Here is a 21472-nt window from a genome sequence, read left to right as displayed (position 1 = left end):
TCCCTGCTAACAGCTTTCTTTGTCAAATGCCACATCCAATGCAGAGTCACAATGTTTCGACTACAGAATCCTTAACTTTTGCCAAAACTTCAAATTTAACAAGCCACCAGACTGCTGAACACTTGAACTGGACTTCACACGCACGCACGCACGCACGCACGCACGCACGCACACACACACACACACACACACACACGCTGCTACCAGACAGACTCTTTTTATGCTGCTCAGTTTATACACTGCCACCCCCTTTCCCCAATATACATGTAAATATTGGACTATAAATGATTTCTTACTTCATTATACTTATGCTAGAATGTTTATTCTATTCTCCTGAGCAATTTCCAAAATGTTCGTATTCTTATCTTGTATTATTTCTTATTACTGCAAGTAAGCATTTGGTTGGACGATGTATACCATGCATATCCCGTACATACGACTAATACAACTTTTGAATACTATTTCATCTTTGTTGCTGAGTCATGGTGGGTGCAGTCGGCTGAAATGGAGAGCAGAGTATGCTGAGGTCAGCGTTAGGCCTCAGTGAACACCGTTTTCTAGTAGTGGCTCCCATTAACAATTTGGCTACTTTGTCCATCTTAAATATGAGACAGTAAACAGTAGAAAGATGTGTGTCAGGGGGAAGGACAGCTGTAGTGAAGCCAGGTGTCAGAACCACTCTAAATGCTGGTTCTCAACGCAGACGACTCTTGTCGCTGGGTGACTTTGGACGGATCATAATAATGCCTGCAATGAAGTGAATGGAATAGTATCAAACAAAAGGAAATCATGGGTCTGATGTGTTTGATACCATTCCATTCATTCCATTCCAGCCATTACTATGAGCAGCCATTACTATGAGCAGCCATTACTATGAGCAGCCATTACTATGAGCAGCCATTACTATGAGCAGCCATTACTATGAGCAGCCATTACTATGAGCAGCCATTACTATGAGCAGCCATTACTATGAGCTTGTCCTCCCCAATGAAGGTACCACCAGCCGTCTGTGTGTTAGAATGTCATTAGCACAACATAAGAGGTTCCCTGTGTTTAGTCATGTTTAGACAGTTAACATATCAAATGATGTAACACTGTCATGCTGCATGGAGCAAACAGCTACTCTAAATTGCAGCCCGTGCCAAACCTGTTATTACGTCTGACAGACAGACCTTAGCTAAACACTTTGACATGAGGGCGTAAAGTCACTTTTCACCAGTGCTGTGTCTGTTCGTCAACTGTGCTGTGTCTGTACAGTCATCGTTCTTCAGAGGCTAGCTCCCTCCCGGTCACCAGTCTATGCTAGCTAGCAGCTCAATTACGATATGTCCTCTCTGAAGCTAATCAAGCCCTTTCACTGTTCTTCCTCTGTGAACAAGACCGTCATTAGCCCAATTCCCATCCCTCTAATGGTTAATGTGCATGGCATTAACCTCCTGAGCCAAATAGCAGGTTTAGACACAGTACAAAGACTAGAGGGACATTCTGGACACCGGTTTAGACAATAGAGGAATCAACAAAGCAGGAAATGGGTGTTTTTATCTGAGGTAATAACCACCTGTGTCTGTGGGAATGTTGGGTGTTCTGGCACAGCTGTTAGGACAACTTGGAGACTGCATAAGATGATGACTTACTGAAGAGTCTTACCTTCAGAATCAAGACCATTAGAATCAAGACCTTCAGAATCAAGACCTTTAGAATCAAGACCATTAGAATCAACACCTTCAGAATCAACACCTTCAGAGTCAAGACCTTCAGAATCAAGACCTTCAGAGTCAAGACCTTCAGTATCAAGACCTTCAGAGTCAAGACCTTCAGAATCAAGACCTTCAGAATCAAGACCTTCAGAATCAAGACCTTCAGTATCAAGACCTTCAGAGTCAAGAACTTCAGTATCAAGACCTTCAGAGTCAAGACCTTCAGAATCAAGACCTTCAGAGTCAAGACCTTCAGTATCAAGACCTTCAGAGTCAAGACCTTCAGAGTCAAGACCTTCAGAATCAAGACCTTCAGAATCAAGACCTTCAGTATTAAGACCTTCAGAGTCAAGACCTTCAGTATCAAGACCTTCAGAGTCAAGACCTTCAGAGTCAAGACCTTCAGAGTCAAGACCTTCAGTATCAAGACCTTCAGAGTCAAGACCTTCAGTATCAAGACCTTCAGTATCAAGACCTTCAGAGTCAAGACCTTCAGAGTCAAGACCTTCAGTATCAAGACCTTCAGAGTCAAGACCTTCAGAGTCAAGACCTTCAGTATCAACACCTTCAGAATAAAGCCACAGCTGTTTTTTTCTTCTTTTTTTCTGCAGAGATTCCATGCTCGCCATCCTGGCTGAATTACTCATTAGTAGCATTCAAACACATTTATTTAATATTCAGTAATCATAGAATGTACACAAACGGCATGTTTGTTTAACAGTAAATCATTTATATTTATTCTACTCTAACTGTATGTAGTTACACTATCAACTGGTATAATATGAGGCAAACAAACAATATACTTTCTCAATTCTTTTCATCAGATAGACATCTAGAATATTGGCAATTTAGAGTGAAAATTGCCAAAATTGCTCCCAGCTAGAAAATATATATTCAGCTAGTCTAGCGGCAAACTAGTGGAGAACGGAGATGGTAATGAAGGCTGTGGGTTATCTGGGAGACACATTTCTTCCCATTAAAATGTTTCCTCCCACTATTACCACCATAATTGCACCCACTTGACATGAACATGGTCCACTGCTTGGTCAGCTGAAGATGAGTCACTCTGAACAATAACACAGACAGCAGGTTTATACAAATCCCAATTGTTGGTTAAAAGATGGGGATGTAATGTGTTAAAAATAAGCCTTATTGCTTTGCTTTTCACTTGTCATTTGCCGTGGTGTGTGTAGTGATACTTCAAATAGAACAGTAAACATATATATGTATGTATATATGTATGTATATATGTATGTATATGTATATGTATATATATTTATGTATATATGTATGTATATGTATATGTATGTATATATGTATATGTATATGTATGTATATATGTATATATATATATATATGTATATATGTATATATATATGTATGTATATATGTATATATGTATATATATGTATATATATGTATGTATGTATATATGTATGTATATATATGTGTATATATGTATATATATATGTATGTATATATGTATATATGTATGTATATATATGTATGTATGTATATATGTATGTATATATATGTGTATATATGTATATATATATGTATATATGTATATATATATGTGTATATATATATATATGTATGTATATATGTATATATATATGTATTCGCTGCTCTGGCCCCCAATGGTGGAACAAACTCCCTCACGACGCCAGGACAGCGGAGTCAATCACCACCTTCCGGAGACACCTGAAACCCCACCTCTTTAAGGAATACCTAGGATAGGATAAGTATTTCTTCTCACCCCCTTTAAGATTTAGATGCACTATTGTAAAGTGACTATTCTACTGGATGTCATAAGGTGAATGCACCAATTTGTAAGTCGCTCTGGATAAGAGCGTCTGCTAAATGACTTAAATGTAAATGTAAATGTAAACAAGTATTTTTGCCTCATACCCATGGTATATAGTCTCATATACACACGGCTGGGATGCAGTTTTAGCCAATGTACATTATTAACTGGGTAGTTCGAGCCCTGAACACTGATTGGCTGAAAGCCATGGTATATCAGACCTTATACCATGGGTATGACAAAACATGCATTTGTACTCTTCTAACTACGATGGAAACCTGTTTATAATAGCAATAAGGCACCTCGGGGGTTTGTGGTATATGGCCAATATACCATGGTTAAGGGCTGTATACAAGCAGTCCGCGTTGGGTCGTGCACAACAACAGCCCTTAGCCAAGGTATATTGGCCATATACCACACACCCTCTGGCCTTATGGCTTAAATAACACAATAACTATATGGCAACAACAGTCCTCTTTCTGCTAATCCAAGCCCTGACAGGGGAACCAGGCTAATGATTGAAGGTTTATGGTTTATTCTGCTCTTTACCTGACATTTAAATAGGAAGGTACCATTTGGTAGGTAGCTAGTTACTAATTGTGTTGAATTGAAGTATCAATATCTTTTGTTTCCACATAATTTCTTAGTAAATACTAGATACAATAATTACCATATGAAATAATACTGTGTCATTTAAGTGTTACAGATTGAAGCTCTCCTGTCTCCTGGCACTGGCAGATCAATGATGGGTCTAATTATGAACCCTTGGCCAGTGAGCGTTCTCTATGGATTTTTTCATTGGTAAATTACCATGGCAGTGACCCGCAACACAACCAACCAAGGAGCTGGTTGGCGCTGGGGTTTTGGATACACAATATATATAGAGGAAATGTAAATGTTTTAAATATCCTCTCCGGTGTGAGTGAAAAACGTGGGAAAGATGATTTATTCTCAGGACAGAAAACGTCTTATGATTCTCTAGAATCTAGATGGGATATAATGTATATCCAGGAGGAAAGAGAACTTTCATTTCCCTTGACGACACATTGCACCCTCAACCATTTATAACCCTATCTGAAATGTGTGGCGCACCACACACACACACACACACACACACACACACACACACACACACACACACACACACACACACACACACACACACACACACACACACACACACACACACTCACACACTCACACACACACACACACACACACACACACACACGGTATAAACCTCAAGTCATTTTCATTTCAGACGTTGGTTAAGAGATTGCATACAGCCATGCAGAAAATGGAAAATATCCCTTGAATTTTGAGTTACCTATTTGAATGTCCTTCCCTTACTTCCCAAAGATATACAATACAACCCAAAATGTCAGAATCCTTAACCTATAGCCTTTAGATACATTTGCTTAAAATAGTATAGTCAGATGTTAGCAGTTAAGCAATTAGAGAGTGAAATACTTTCCAAGAACAGCCGGGACAAGGACAAAAAGCCCATTCTAAATTGGTGTGACATTTACATTACGTGACTCATATGTGACTCATACAGTATGTGATGAACTATAAGCAGTGATTGAAATCAAACGACCCATCGTTGTCTAATCTGATGTAATGTAATTATGATTTATTGTTTATGCGTTGAGTATTCAGTAATATTTGATTAGGGACCCATTAACAGTTGCCAAGGCTGCAGTTACTCTTCCTGGGTTCCAAACACATTAGGCACATAAGAAATACATAAAACAACATTTACATCAAAAACATTATGACACCACTACAAATCTACAACACCAAATGTACAATACCAACATACAACTATACCAGAGTGTACGTGTGTGTAGAGTGTGTCTGCTAGTGTGTGTGTGTGTGTGTGTGTGTGTGTGTGTGTGTGTGTGTGTGTGTGTGTGTGTGTGTGTGTGTGTGTGTGTGTGTGTGTGTGTGTGTGTGTGTGTGTGTGTGTGTGTGTGTCTCTGCATTGTTCCATATTTCCTCAGCACCAGTCCTAACGGGGAGTTGTGTTGACGAGCCCATTTCTTGCTTGTCAGACATACCGTTTGGTTCTGTCATGTAGTCCTCCATAACAGATGACTCACTGCAACTCTTCCCCATCATAGGACTCTTACTGATGTAACACCAGCCCCCCTACAGTATGTACCCATCAACAGATGTCGACTTTCACAGAACACAGCAGGGAAGGCTGGTTCAAACAAAACGCTCACGGCACAAACACAGGACACACACCTCGAGGTGTCATCACTCCAGTATCAAATCAAATCAAATTGAATTGTATTGGTCACAAACACGTGATGAGCAGATGTTATTGCGGGTGGAGCAAAAGGCTTGTGCTTCTAGCTCTGACAGTGCAGTACTATCTAACAAGTAATACATAACAAATTAAACAACATACACCCCATACACACAAATCTAAGTAGGAATCTATTAAGACTATATACATATGAAAGAGCAATGTCAGAGTGGAACGGACTAAGATACTGTAGAATAGTATAGAAAAAAACTGTATATACATATGAGGTGAGTAATACACGATATGTAAGCATTATTAAGTGAATGAGATACCGTAGAACAGTTTAGAATACAGTATCTACATATGAGATGAGTAATGCTAGATACATATGTAAACGTTATTAAAGTGAGTAGTGTTCCATTCCTTAAAGGTGCCTGTGATTCCTGGTCTATGCCTACAGGCAGCAGCCTCTAATGTGCTAGTGATGGCTGTTTAGCAGTCTGATGGCCTTGAGATAGAAGCTGTTTTTCAGTCTCACGGTCCCTGCTTTGATGCACCTGTACTAACCTCACCTTCTAGATGATAGTGGGGTGAACAGTCAGACGTTTTTGGCCTTCCTGTGACATCGGGTGCTGTAGGTGTCCTGGAGGGCAGGTAGTTTGCCCACTACTCACTTTAATAATGTTGGGAAGACCGCACCACCCTCTGGAGAGCCTTGTGGTTGCGGGTGGTGAAGTTACCGTACCAGGCTGTGATACAGCACGACCGGATGCTTTCAATTGTGCATCTGTAAAGATTTGTGAGGGTTTTAGGTGACAAGCCAAAGGCTTTGTTGCGCCTTCTTCAGCATGCTGTCTGTGAGGGTGGTCCATTTCAGTTTGTCAGTGATGTGTACGCCAAGGAACTTGAAGCTTTCCACCTCCTCCTCTGCGGTCCTGTTGATGTAGATAGGGTGGCGCACCCTCTGTTGTTTCCTGAGGTCCATGATCATCTCCTTTGTTTTGTTGATGTTGAGTGAGAGGTTGTTTTCCAGGCACCACACTCCCAGAGCCCTCACCTCCTCGCTGTAGGCTGTCTCGTCATTGTTGATAATCAGGCCTACTAGTCTGCAAACTTGATAATTGAGTTGGAGGCATGCTTGGCCATGCAGTAATGGGTGAACAGGGAGTACAGGATGGGGCTGAGCACGCACACTTGTGGGGCCCAGGTGTTGAGGATCAGCGGAGTGGAGGTGATGTTTCCTACCCTCACCACCTGGGGGTGGCCCGTCAGGAAGTTCACGACCCAATTGCACAGGACGGGGTTCAGACCAGGGCCTCAAGCTTAATAATGAGCTTGGAGGGTACTAAGGTGTTGAATGCTGAGTTGTTTAGTCAATAAACAGCATTCTTACATAGGTATTCCTCTTGTCCAGATTGGATAGGGCAGTGTGCAGAGTGATGGCGATTGCATCGTCTGTGGATCTATTGGAGCAGTAAGCAAATTGAAGTGGGTCTAGGGTGGCAGGTAAGGTAGAGGTGATATGATCCTTGACTAGTCTCTCAAATCACTTCATGATAACAGAGGTGAGTGCTATGGGGCGATGGCCATTAAGTTCAGTTACCTTTGCTTTCTTGGGTATGGGAACAATGGTGGCCATTGAATCATGTGGGGACAGCAGAGATTGAAGAGATTGAATATGCCCATAAACACACCAGCCAGCTGGTCTGCGCATGCTCTGAGGATGCAGCTAGGGATGCCGTCTGGACTAGCAGCCTTGTGAGGGTTAACACGTTTAAATGTTTTACTCGCGTCGGCCACGTAGAAGGAGAGCCCACAGTCCTTGGTAAGCAGGCCGCGTCGGTGGCACTGTGTTATCCTCAAAGCGTGCATAGAATGTGTTTAGCCTGTCCTGAAGCAAGACATCATTCTCAGGGGACATGACATGTACAGTTGAAGTCGGAAGTTTACATACACCTTAACCAAATACATTTAAACTCAGTTACACACAATTCCTGACATTTAATCCTAGTAAAAATTCCCTTTCTTCAGTCAGTTAGGATCACCACTCTATTTTAAGAATGTGAAATGTCAGAATAATAATAGAGAGAATGATTTATTTCAGCTTTTATTTCATTCATCACATTCCCAGTGGGTCAGAAGTTCACATACACTCAATTAGTATTTGGTAGCATTGCCTTTAAATTGTTTAACTTGGGTCAAATATTTTGGGTAGCCTTCCACAAGCTTCCCACAATAAGTTGGGTGAATTTTGGACCGTTCCTCCTGACAGAGCAGCTGTAACTGAGTCAGGTTTGTAGGCCTCCTTGCTCGCACACACTTTTTCAGTTCTACCCACAATTTTCTATAGGGTTGAGGTCAGGGCTTTGTGATGACCACTCCAATACCTTGACTTTGTTGTCCTTAAGCCATTTTGCCACAACTTTGGAAGTATGTTTGGTGTCATTGTCCATTTGGACGACCCATTTGGGACCAATCTTTAACTTCCCGACTGATGTCTTGAGATGTTGCTTCAATATATCTACATAATTTACCTTCCTCATCATGACATCTATTTTGTGAAGTGCACCAGTCCCTCCTGCAGCAAAGCACCCCCACAACATGATGCTGCCACCCCCGTGCTTCACGGTTGGGATGGTGTTCTTCGGCTTGCAAGCCTCCCATTTTTCCTCCAAACATAACGATGGTCATTATGGCCAAACAGTTCTATTTTTGTTTCAGGACATTTCTCCAAAAAGTACGATATTTGTCCCCATGTGCAGTTGCAAACCGTAGTCTGGCTTTTTTATGGCGGTTTTGGAGCAGTGGCTTTTTCCTTGCTGAGCGGCCTTTCAGGTTATGTAGATATAGGACTCATTTTACTGTGGATATAGATACTTTTGTACCTGTTTCCACCAGCATCTTCACAAGGTCCTTTGCTGTTGTTCTGGGATTGATTTGCACTTTTCGCACCAAGGTACATTCATCTCTAGGAGACAGAACGCGTGTCCTTCCTGTATGACGGCTGCGTGGTCCCATGGTGTTTATACCTGCGTACTATTGTTTGTACAGATGAACGTGGTACATTCAGGCATTTGGAAATTGTTACCAAGGATGAACCCGACTTGTGGAGGTCTACAATTTTTTATCTGAGGTTTGGCTGATTTCTTTTGATTTTCCATGAAGAAAAGCAAAGAGGCACTGAGTTTGAAGGTAGGCCTTGAAATACATCCACAGGTACACCTCCAAATGACTCAAATGATGTTAATTAGCCAATCAGAAGCTTCTAAAGCCATGACATCATTTTATGGAATTTTCGAAGGTGTTTAAAGACACAGTCAAATGAATGTATGTAAACTTCTGACCCACTGGAATTGTAATACAGTGAATTGTAAGTTAAATAATCTGTCTGTAAACAATTGTTGTCAAAATGACTTGTATCATTCACACAGTAGATGTCCTAACCTACTTGCCAAAACTATAGTTTGTTTACAAGACATTTGTGGAGTGGTTGAAAATGAGTTTTAATGACTCCAATCGAAGTGTATGTAAACTTCCAACTTCAACTGTATGTTACTGTCACTATTGAGAGTGAAGGCACTTACAACTGAATGCAATGTGTTTTATTAGCCACATGGTTTGGTTGTTTTTGGAGGCTGATCCTCCTGGCTGTCTCCATGGTGCTGCCTGTCCAACTCGTCAGATAGTTCATATTGAACCAGGACAGAATTAATTGACTGCCGGCTGCTCTGGATATGAAACGGCCCTTGCCTGCCCTTTCTATAGTATTCATCACGCATCTCAGACATCTCTGTCCCTCTCATTGCTATCAATTCCTCCCTCTCTTCTCCCCATCTCCCTCCCTCTCTCCTCCCCATCTCCCTCCCTCTCTCCTCCCCATCTCCCTCCCACTCTTCTCCCCATCTCCCTCCCTCTCTCCTCCCCATCTCTCTCCCTCTCTTCTCCCCATCTCTCTCCCTCTCTTCTCCCCATCTCCCTCCCTCAGTCCTCCCCATCTCCCTCCCTCTCTTCTCCCCATCTCCCTCCCTCTCTTCTCCCCATCTCCCTCCCACAGTCCTCCCCATCTCTCTCCCTCTCTTCTCCCCATCTCTCTCCCTCTCTTCTCCCCATCTCTCTCCCTCTCTTCTCCCCATCTCTCTCCCTCTCTTCTCCCTATCTCCCTCCCTCAGTCCTCCCCATCTCCCTCCCTCTCTCCTCCCCATCTCCCTCCCTCTCTCCTCCCCATCTCTCTCCCTCTCTTCTCCCCATCTCCCTCCCTCAGTCCTCCCCATCTCCCTCCCTCCCTCCTCTCCATCCCTCCCTTCTCCCTCCCTCTCTCCCCCCATCTCTCTCCCTCTCTCTCCCCATCTCCCCATCTCCTTCCCTCTCTTCTCCCCATCTCCCTCCCTCAGTCCTCCCCATCTCCCTCACTCTCTCCTCCACAATCTCCCTCCCCATCTCCCTCCCTCCCTCCCTTCTCCCCATCTCTCTCCCTTTCTATCCCCATCTCCCTCCCACTCTCTCCTCATCTCCCTCCCTCTCTCTCCCCATCCCCCTCCCTCTCTCCTCCCCATCTCTCCCCTCTCTTCTCCCCATCTCCCTCCCTCAGTCCTCCCCATCTCCCTCCCTCCCTCCTCTCCATCCCTCCCTTCTCCCTCCCTCTCTCTCCCCCATCTCTCCCTCCCCCCCATCTCCCCATCTCCTTCCCTCTCTTCTCCCCATCTCCCTCCCTCAGTCCTCCCCATCTCCCTCCTCTCTCCTCCACAATCTCCCTCCCCATCTCCTCCCTCCCTCCCTTCTCCCCATCTCTCTCCCTCTCTCTCCCCATCTCCCTCCCTCTCTCCTCCCCATCTCCCTCCCTCCTCCTCCCCATCTCCCTCCCAGCTCTCTTCTCCCCATCTCCCTCCCTCAGTCCTCCCCATCTCCCTCCCCCCTCTCCCTCCCCCCATCTCTCTCCCTCTCTTCTCCCCATCTCTCTCCCTCTCTTCTCCCCATCTCCCTCCCTCAGTCCTCCCCATCTCCCTCCCTCTCTCTCCCCATCTCCCTCCCACAGTCCTCCCCATCCTCTCCCTCTCTTCTCCCCATCTCTCTCCCTCTCTTCTCCCCATCTCTCTCCCTCTCTTCTCCCCATCTCCCTCTTCTCCCCATCTCTCTCCCTCTCTTCTCCCTATGTCCCTCCCTCAGTCCTCCCCATCTCCTCCCTCTCTCCTCCCCATCTCTCTCCCTCTCTTCTCCCCATCTCCCTCCCTCAGTCCTCCCCATCTCTCTCCCTCCCTCCTCTCCATCCCTCCCTTCTCCCTCCCTCTCTCTCCCCATCTCTCTCCCTCTCTCTCCCCATCTCCCCATCTCCTTCCCTCTCTTCTCCCCATCTCCCTCCCTCAGTCCTCCCCATCTCCCACTCTCTCCTCCACAATCTCCCTCCCCATCTCCCTCCCTCCCTCCCTTCTCCCCATCTCTCCCTTTCTATCCCCATCTCCCTCCCACTCTCTCCTCATCTCCCTCCCTCTCTCTCCCCATCCCCCTCCCTCTCCTCCCCATCTCTCTCCCTCTCTCTCCCCATCTCCCTCCCTCAGTCCTCCCCATCTCCCTCCCTCCCTCCTCTCCCTCCCATCCCTCCCTTCTCCCTCCCTCTCTCTCCCCATCTCTCTCCCTCTCTCCCCCATCTCCCCATCTCCTTCCCTCTCTTCTCCCCATCTCCCTCCCTCAGTCCTCCCTATCTCCCTCATCTCCCTCCACAATCTCCCTCCCCATCTCCCTCCCTCCCTCTACCCATCTCTCTCCTTTCTATCCCCATCTCCCTCCCACTCTCTCCTCATCTCCCTCCCTCTCTCCCCCATCTCCCTTCTCCCTTCTCCCCATCTCCCTCCTCCTCTCCCCATCTTCTCCCATCTCCCTCCCACTCTCTCCTCATCTCCCTCCCCTCTCCTCTCTCCCTTTCATTCCCCATCTCCCTCCCACTCTCTCCTCATCTCCCTCCCTCTCTCTCCCCCTCTCCCTCCCACTCTCTCCCCATCTCTCTCCCCATCTCCCTCCCTTCTCCTCCACAATCTCCTTCCTGCACTTCTTTCCATCTCCCTCCCGCTCTCCCCATCTCCCTTCCTCCAATTCCCCCATCTCCCTCTCTCCCTTCTCCCCATCTCCTTCTCTCCCTTCTCCCCATCTCCTTCTCTCCATCTCCCTCCCTCCCTTCTCCCCATCTCCTTCTCTCCCTCCCCATCTCCCTCCCTCCCTTCTCCCCATCTCCTTCTCTCCCTTCTCCCCATCTCCTTCTCTCCCCTTCTCCCCATCTCCCTCCCTCCCTTCTCCCCATCTCCTTCTCTCCCTTCTCCCCATCTCCCTCCCCTCTCTCCCCATTTCCCTCCCACCCTCTCCTCATCTCCCTCCATCTCCCTCACTGTCTTCTCCCCATCTCCCTCCCACAGTCCTCCCCATCTCCCTCCCTCTCTCCTCCCCATCTCCCTCTCCCCTCCCCATCGCCCTCTCTCCACCCCCCATCTCTTCTCCCCACCTCCCTCCTCCCCATCTCTCTCCCTCCTCCCCAGACACCTCAAAGGGAGAGTCGTGACTTACTCCAATCCTAGGAGGAATTGTCACCGTCCTCACATGGCTGCACATGGACAGACTTGTTCTGTTCAACTTCAATCAGAACATTCCCATCATTTTTATGGAGGTTTTTAAATCAATAGAATACATTGGAAATGCTAAGAAAGTGACCCCAATTCCCAATTCCTTTGACTAGTTTGACATGCACACCAAAATATTGAAATTCTGCCAATTCAGTTCTCCGCATTTTCTACGGATTTTTCATAGAATGAATTCAAATTGATATGACCACAATTCCAATTATGATTTTGACTTGAAACCCAATAGTTTTTAACATAGTACATTTCACACAAGCATATTGATAAAGCTTTTATTATTATAAGTAATTCAGAATTTCACAGAATACTGCATTGCAACATGACAACGGCAAATTATGTGCCCATAATATTCTCCAGTGAACTTCCAGAATACTACATTTGTGCTGTCAACATGCTTCATAGTGGAATGTCCTTTATCCCTACAATACTGTCAACTCTATTGTTCACTAAGAAAACAACATGAACTGTGAGAAAACAGTGTCTGCTTTATTACCAGCATGCAAAACAACAGTTCATGCATCTGCCTTATCTGCAATATGGACTACTGAGGACGCAGACGTTTCTAAACGCAGGTAGCTAGTTCATTCACTGTGGTCCAAAATGTTTTACAACGTATGAATATCAAGAAAGTTAGCAAAATCTCAACAAACTCTTATAAAAAAAGGAACGGGGGTGTTCTATACATTCCTTCATCGATAGTTGTTCATCTGTAGGGATGACAGTTTGGTTGTTCGTTTGTGTGTCCCCACCATACCAATGCTTTGAATGATACAGTTGCTTTACAGATGCATGCCTTGGAGGCCAAGCATGCACAATGAAAAGAACAAACAAACGAAGAGCAAAACAGTAAACTTTTCAGTTAGTCAGCGTAAGGTGCTATCTGTTGTATCGAGTGCGTTGGGCCCATCCTCTCAGGGGGCGAATGTCCTGGAAGACTCGAACTCACTGGGCACTTTGGGCTTGATGCCCTTGTTGTTGTAGTAGTCAACCACCTGGTTGGGCACTTCTGCTAAGACAGTCTTCGCCAGCTCTGCAGGTGAGCCCTGGAGAAGGACAGAGAGAAACCTGTCACTTCCTGTAACACTCAGGTTACCTCCCAGTTCCCCAGGTAACCCTCCCAGTTCCTCAGGTAACCCTCCTAGTTCCTCAGGTAACCCTCCTAGTTCCTCAGGTAACCCTCCTAGTTCCTCAGGTAACCCTCCTAGTTCCTCAGGTAACCTCCCAGTTCCCCAGGTAACCCTCCCAGTTCCTCAGGTAACCCTCCTCGTTCCTCAGGTAACCCTCCTAGTTCCTCAGGTAACCCTCCTAGTTCCTCAGGTAACCCTCCCAGTTCCTCAGGTAACCCTCCCAGTTCCTCAGGTAACCCTCCTCCTCAGGTAACCCTCCTAGTTCCTCAGGTAACCTCCCAGTTCCCCAGGTAACCCTCCCAGTTCCTCAGGTAACCCTCCTAGTTCCTCAGGTAACCTCCCAGTTCCCCAGGTAACCCTCCCAGTTCTTCAGGTAACCCTCCTAGTTCCTCAGGGAACCCTCCCAGTTCCTCAGGTAACCCTCCTAGTTCCTCAGGTAACCCTCCTAGTTCCTCAGGTAACCCTCCCAGTTCCTCAGGCAACCCTCCCAGTTCCACCCTCCCAGTTCCTCAGGTAACCCTCCCAGTTCCTCAGGTAACCCTCCCAGTTCCACAGGAAACCCTCCCAGTTCCTCAGGTAACCCTCCCCTCAGGTAACCTCCCAGGTCCTCAGGTAACCCTCCCAGTTCCTCAGGTAACCCTCCTAGTTCCATTTCAGGTAACCCTCCCAGTTCCTCAGGTAACCTCCCAGTTCCACAGGTAACCCTCCCAGTTCCTCAGGTAACCCTCCTAGTTCCTCAGGTAACCTCCCAGTTCCTCAGGTAACCCTCCCAGTTCCTCAGGTAACCCTCCTAGTTCCTCAGGTAACCCTCCTAGGTAACCCTCCCAGTTCCTCAGGTAACCCTCCTAGTTCCTCAGGTAACCCTCCCAGTTCCTCAGGTAACCTCACATTTCCTCAGGTAACCCTCCCAGTTCCTCAACACTCCCAGGGTAACCCTCCCAGTTCCTCAGTTCCTCAGGTAACCTCCCAGTTCCTCAGGTAACCCTCCTAGTTCCTCAGGTAACCCTCCTAGTTCCTCAGGTAACCTCCCAGTTCCTCCCCTCCCAGTTCCTCGTAACCCTCCTAGTTCCTCAGGTAACACTCCTAGTTCCTCAGGTAACACTCCCAGTCCCTCTGGTAACCCTTCCAGTTCCTCAGGGAACCCCCTAGGGTAACCCTCCCAGTTCCTCGGGTAACACTCCCAGTTCCTCGGGTAACCCTCCTAGTTCCTCAGGTAACCCTCCTAGTTCCTCAGGTAACCTCCCAGTTCCTCAGGTAACCCTCCCAGTTCCTCAGGTAACCCTCCTAGTTCCTCAGGTAACCCTCCTCCTCAGGTAACCCTCCTAGTTCCTCAGGTAACCCTCCTAGTTCCTCAGGTAATCCTCTTTCCTCAGGTAACCCTCCCAGTTCCTCGGGTAACCCTCCCAGTTCCTCGGGTAACCCTCCTAGTTCCTCAGGTAACCCTCCTAGTTCCTCAGGTAACCCTCCCAGTCCCTCTGGTAACCCTTCCAGTTCCTCAGGGAACCCCCCTAGTTCTGCAGGTAACCCTCCCAGTTCCTCAGGTAACCCTCACATTTCCTCAGGTAACCCTCCCAGTCCCTCTGGTAACCCTTCCAGTTCCTCAGGGAACCCCCCTAGTTCCTCAGGTAACCCTCCCAGTTCCTCGGGTAACCCTCCCAGCTCCTCGGGTAACCCTCCTAGTTCCTCAGGTAACCCTCCTCGTTCCAGTAAAGACTCACATGTTTGAAGTTGCGGAAGGGGACGAACTGGACGATGTCTCGTAGACAGGGCTCCCCCTTGGGCGAGCGAAGGATTCCATCATCTCCATCCAGCATCTGCATGTCACTGAAGTCAGCACTTCCCACACCTACAATGATGATGGACATGGGCAAGTGGGAGGCTTGGACTATGGCCTCGCGGGTGTCTGCCATGTCTGTGATCACTCCGTCCGTTAGGATGAGCAGAATGAAGTACTGCTGCAGAGATAAAGGAAGGCAATGACTGGGGAGAAACGTGAGAGAGTAATGTATGTGGGGTGTGTTGGAAATACATGTTGAGCATAACCCTAAAACGTTGCGGAAGTCTCCCATTGACATCAATACATGATTTAAGCTCAATCTAGGTTCAAGCTATGCTCCCAATCGATTGGTTCCAAGGAGAGGAGGACAACTGACAGCTAGCTTACCATGGCCTCCTTGGTGTGCATTTCCTGTGAAGCGGAGCTGGCTACTTTCTGGATGATGGGGGCGATGTTGGTGGGGCCGTAGAGCTGAAGCTTAGGAAGGCATGTCTGATAGGCCTCCACCACCCCTTGGATACCTGCACACCCATAGACATATGTTGGAAAAACACAGAATAACACACACACAGTAACACTCACAGTCATGTAATTCTGGAGAACTCTGGGTATTTGGGGACACACGACCAACAGCAATGCACACAGGTGTGAAGGTATCATTGTGGAGTAATTGAGACCCATGATATTCCAGGATATTTTTCACTTTGAGGGAAGCAGTCACTCTGTGAATAGTTAGTTACCTTCACAGCTGCATTGACTTGTATTTATCTCTTCTCACCACCACATGGATCACCACATGAGTGGCCTCCCATTCGGCTGAGCAGCAGAAGTAATGCTATTTACTGATTGAGTGGGCATTTGAGGTCACACACAAACATCTGTGGAGAACTTCACTTATAATTAACACGGTCGACTCACTCACACACACTCACTCACTCACTCACTCACACACACTCACTCACACACTCACTCACACCACTCACTCACTCACACACACACACACACACACACACACACACACACACACACACACACACACACACACACACACACACACACACACACACACACACACACACACACACACACACACACACACACACACACACACCCTCACAGCTAGTGTAGACTACCAGTGAAATGCTTTCCAGAAATGTAGAGAGAAACATTTTAACAAATTATAACAAGTGGAATAAATCCACAATGAGTAAGGATAACTTGGCGATATACACGGGGTAGCAGTACTGAATCCATGTCCAGGGGTACGAGGTAATGGAGTTCCATATGTAGATATAGGTAGGAGTAAAGTGACTAGGCAACAGGGTAGATAATAAACAGTAGCAGCAGTGTCTGTAATGAGTCAAAAGAGTTAGTGCAGATAGTGGGGGTAAAAGCTGTGTGCCGGGTCCTGTTAGTTCCAGACTTCAGTACAGCTTTCTGTGCAGAAGCAGGGAGAACAGTATATGACTTTGGTGGCTGGAGTCTTCCTCTGACACCACCTGGTATAGAGGTCCTGGATAGCAGGGAGCTCAGCACCAGTGATGTACTGGGCCGTACACACTATCCTATGAAGCGCCTTGCGGTCGGATACCAAGTGGTGATGCAGCCAGTAAAGACGCTCTCATTGGTGCAGCTGTAGAAGGGGAAGAGTTGTGCCTTCTTCATGACTTTGTTGGTGTGTGTGGGCTATGCTAATTCCTTAGTGATGTGGACACCCAGGAGCTTAAAGCTCTTGACCCGCTCCACTACAGCCCTATCGATGTGGATGGGGATGTGCTCTGCCCTCTGTTTCCTGTCGTCCACAATTGGCTCCTTTGTCTTGCTGACATTGAGGGAGAGGTTGTTGTCCTGAACACCACACTGCCAGGTCACTGACCTCCTCCCTATAGGGTGTCTCATCGGGTCGTGTCATCAGCAAACATAATGATGGAGTCGTGAGCAGCCAGGCAGTCGTGGTTGAACAGGGAGTACAGGAGGAGACTAAGCACACACTCCTAAGTGAGCCCTTGTTGAGGGTGAGAGTGGCGGTCGTGTTATTGCCTACCCTCACCACCTGGGGGCGGCCTGTCAGGAAGTCCAGGATTCAGTTTCAGACAGTAGTGTTCAGTCAAAGGGTCCTGAGCTTAGTGATGAGATTTGTGGGCACTATGGTGTTGAACGCTGAGCTGTAGTCAATGAACTGTGTTCTCACATGGGAGAGGGCAGTGTGGAATGCAATAGAGGTTACGTCATCTGTGGATCTGTTGGGGTGGTATGCAAATTTAATTGGAGTGGGTATGTGAATTGGAGTGGGTCCACACACAGAGAGAGAGAGATTTCATTTCATCAGTGAGAGGCTCTCCTGAGGGGATGAGACTGTGAGGAGAGGTGTAGAGCAGCAACATTAAGACATCTGGATGTCTCATTACTGACCACTATACTGCAGACATCTGGAGGTCTGATTACTGACCACTATACTGCAGACATCTGGAGATCTGATCACTGATCACTATACTGCAGACATCTGGAGGTCTGATTACTGACCACTATACTGTAGACATCTGGAGGTCTGATTACTGACCACTATACTGCAGACATCTGGAGATCTGATCACTGACCACTATACTGCAGACATCTGGAGGTCTGATTACTGACCACTATACTGCAGACATCTGGAGGTCTGATTACTGACCACTATACTGCAGACATCTGGAGGTCTGATTACTGCCCACTATACTGCAGACATCTGGAGGTCTAATTACTGAGCAGACATCTGAGGTCTGATTACTGACCACTATACTGCAGACATCTGGAGGTCTGATTACTGACCACTATACTGCAGACATCTGGAGGTCTGATTACTGACCACTATACTGCAGACATCTGGAGGTCTGATCACTGACCACTATACTGCAGACATCTGGAGGTCTGATTACTGACCACTATACTGGTCTGATTGGAGGTCTGATTACACTATACTGCAGACATCTGGAGATCTGATCACTGACCACTATACTGCAGACATCTGGAGGTCTGATTACTGACCACTATACTGCAGACATCTGAGACATCTGGAGGTCTGATTACTGACCACTATACTGCAGACATCTGGAGATCTGATCACTGACCACTATACTACAGACATCTGGAGGTCTGATTACTGACCACTATACTGCAGACATCTGGAGGTCTGATTACTATACTGAGACATCTGGAGGTCTGATTACTGCCCACTATACTGCAGACATCTGGAGGTCTAATTACTGACCACTACACTGCAGACATCTGGAGGTCTGATTACTGACCACTATACTGCAGACATCTGGAGGTCTGATTACTGACCACTATACTGCAGACATCACTGATTACTGACCACTATACTGAGACATCTGGAGGTCTGATCACTGACCACTATACTGCAGACATCTGATTGATTACTGACCACTATACTGCAGACATCTGGAGATCTGATCACTGATATACACATCTGGAGGTCTGATTACACTATACTGCAGACATCTGGAGATCTGATCACTGATATACTGACATCACTGATTACTGACCACTATACTGACATCTGAAGGTCTGATTACTGGCAGACATCTGATCTGATTACTGACCACTATACTGCAGACATCTGGAGATCTGATCACTGACCACTATACTACAGACATCTGGAGGTCTGATTACTGACCACTATACTGCAGACATCTGGAGGTCTGATTACTGACCACTATACTGCAGACATCTGGAGGTCTGATTACTGCCCACTATACTGCAGACATCTGGAGATCTGATCACTGACCACTATACTGCAGACATCTGGAGGTCTGATTACTGACCACTATACTGCAGACATCTGGAGGTCTGATCACTGACCACTATACTGCAGACATCTGGAGGTCTGATTACTGACCACTATACTGCAGACATCTGGAGATCTGTCACTGACCACTTACTGAGACATCTGGAGGTCTATTACTGACCACTATACTGCAGACATCTGGAGATCTGATCACTGACCACTATACTACAGACATCTGGAGGTCTGATTACTGACCACTATACTACAGACATCTGGAGATCTGATCACTGATTACTGACATCTGGACTGATTACTGCCACTATACTGCAATGTGGATGTGGACACCTACTTGTCGAACATCTCATTGTCATGCTGAAACAGGAAACTGCCAATGTTTTTGTATGACTGTGTGCTTGATTTTATACTCCTGTCAGCAACAGGTGTGGCTGAAATAGCCGAATCCACTAAATTGAAGGGGTGTCCACATACTTTTGTATATATAGTGTATCTTACACAAGCACCGGTACGTACACACACAGGCAGTCTCAGCTTGCCACTCCCTCTACCCACAGTAATGCAAAGTTCACCTTCAAACAGATATCAATATCAATCATTTGTACAGGCACAAAGGAAGACAGTTTTTGACTGAGCGTGTGTGTGTGCGCGCATTGGTGTGTGTCCACATCTAACAGCATCTGTACGAGAGTCAGTTTTCTTGCATGAAAAACTGCAAGCTATGCCCTCTGCCTTGGGAGGTGGGCTGGAAGCTTGCCTGACAGAGGAGTACTGAGACTGATCTATTCCTGGGAAGAATCTCTGAACTGGATCAGAACCTGTCTGGCTCCTCTCCATCCATCCAGGGCAGCTGCCAATCAAAACAAGCAAGATGATAGAGTGACACGAATACAAGGTAGAAAGTGGAGGATGAGCTGAAAAGCTGAAAAAATAAAAGCTATTCTTATAGTCTATTCTTTTACAGTGTGTGAAAAAGTGTTAGGGCTGTGTGCAGAACAACAGCAAAGGACCTTGTGAAGATGCTGGAGGAAACAGGTACAAAAGTATCTATATCCACAGTAAAACAAGTCCTTGTATTGACGTAACCTGAAAGGCCGCTCAGCAAGGAAGAAGCCACTGCTCCAAGACCGCCATAAAAACGCCAGACTATGGTTTGCAACTGCACATGGGGACAAAAATCCTACTTTTTGGAGAAATGTCCTCTGGTCTGATGAAACAAAAATAGAACTGTTTGGCCATAATGACCATTGTTATGTTTGGAGGAAAAAAGGGGGATGCTTGCAAGCCGAAGAACACCATCCCAACCGTGAAGCCGGGAGGGCAGCATCATGTTGTGGGGGTGCTTTGCTGCAGGAGGGACTGGTGCACTTCACAAAATAGATGGCATCATGAGGCAGGAAAATTATGTGGATATATTGAAGCAACATCTCAAGATATCAGTCAGGAAGTTAAAGCTTGGTCGCAAATGGGTCATCCAAATGGACAATGACCCCAAGCATACTTCCAAAGTTGTGGCAAAATGGCTTAAGGACAACAAAGTCAAGGTATTGGAGTGGCCATCACAAAGCCCTGACCTCAATCCCATAGAAAAATAAAGTGGCCAAATAACTTCCTAAAATTAATCCTCTTTACAAGGGGTGTAGAGTCTGACTGGCATACACATGAAGTGTGTTAGTTTCACGTTTGGGGAGGATCATTTTCACAAAAGAAATGCACCTTTATAATAAAAGCATTACAAGCCAAATCACATTTGTGGCCACTTTTGATTATGGTGTTTTCCCACTAATGGAGCATTCGTGCATATAGCCTATGTGTGCGCATTGCTGCGCTTATAATGTGAAGGAATAGCATAATAGTGTATCACATTTGAAGTTAAACGTACTAATCTGTTGCGTCAGCCTCATTGCGTAAAAACGTTTTTTGGGGGGATGCTAGTGGTTGTATTAAATTTGGGGTCTATCACATCCCACAACTGTTCCAGACTATGTTTGGAATATTTATTTCTTGCACAGAATAGGTCAACTTTTGTACTATGGGGGATAGTAGATTGACATAGGTTAGTTCTTTTGCTGTTGGTTAGGCCTATTCATCTTGTAGGCTGAAAAGTAAATGTTGACAGTTCTTCTAATATCTTCAATATGCACCTCGGAATTGGATAAGGACGCGCGCAGTTGTGTCCCGAAAGTGTCTGTCTTCACTTGTAGCCTGTGAGAAAGACCCGATCACGAGAGACATGTGAGTGAGAGGTGCTTTGGAGCAGCAGCACTCAGGGAGTAGGGAACAACAGCCACTGGCCGCAAAAGGAATGGAGTTTCTTTAGGGTGCATTAGGGCCACACAAAGGGGATGCCGCCGGGAAGTTGAGGCATTATCAAGTGCTTGTCAAATTCTG

The 21472-nt window shown here is 46.3% G+C and overlaps 1 protein-coding gene and 1 long non-coding RNA gene across 2 annotated transcripts in view; one reads left to right on the top strand and one right to left on the bottom strand.

Moving 5' to 3' along the window:
* Nucleotides 1–12636: 12636 nt before the first annotated feature.
* Nucleotides 12637–21472, bottom strand: part of LOC118382017 (copine-4) — a 119561-nt gene continuing 110725 nt past the window's right edge. The window contains exons 13-15 of the mRNA XM_052504507.1: nucleotides 15670–15803; nucleotides 15224–15460; nucleotides 12637–13421 (exon numbers count right to left, since the gene is read on the bottom strand). Of these exons, the coding sequence (XP_052360467.1) occupies nucleotides 13290–13421; nucleotides 15224–15460; nucleotides 15670–15803 (503 nt within the window). The 3' untranslated portion in view covers nucleotides 12637–13289. The remainder of the gene's footprint in view (nucleotides 13422–15223; nucleotides 15461–15669; nucleotides 15804–21472) is intronic.
* On the top strand, nucleotides 16334–18142 carry LOC127920416 (uncharacterized). The gene is made up of 3 exons (XR_008106205.1): nucleotides 16334–17828; nucleotides 17903–18013; nucleotides 18077–18142. It is a non-coding gene; the product is annotated as an uncharacterized LOC127920416 (long non-coding RNA).

The sequence above is a fragment of the Oncorhynchus keta genome, unplaced genomic scaffold (genome assembly GCF_023373465.1).
Source record: "Oncorhynchus keta strain PuntledgeMale-10-30-2019 unplaced genomic scaffold, Oket_V2 Un_contig_19446_pilon_pilon, whole genome shotgun sequence".
NCBI lineage: Eukaryota > Metazoa > Chordata > Actinopteri > Salmoniformes > Salmonidae > Oncorhynchus > Oncorhynchus keta.
Note: the sequence above shows the minus strand (reverse complement) of the source record. Positions and strands in the feature narration are given on the sequence as shown.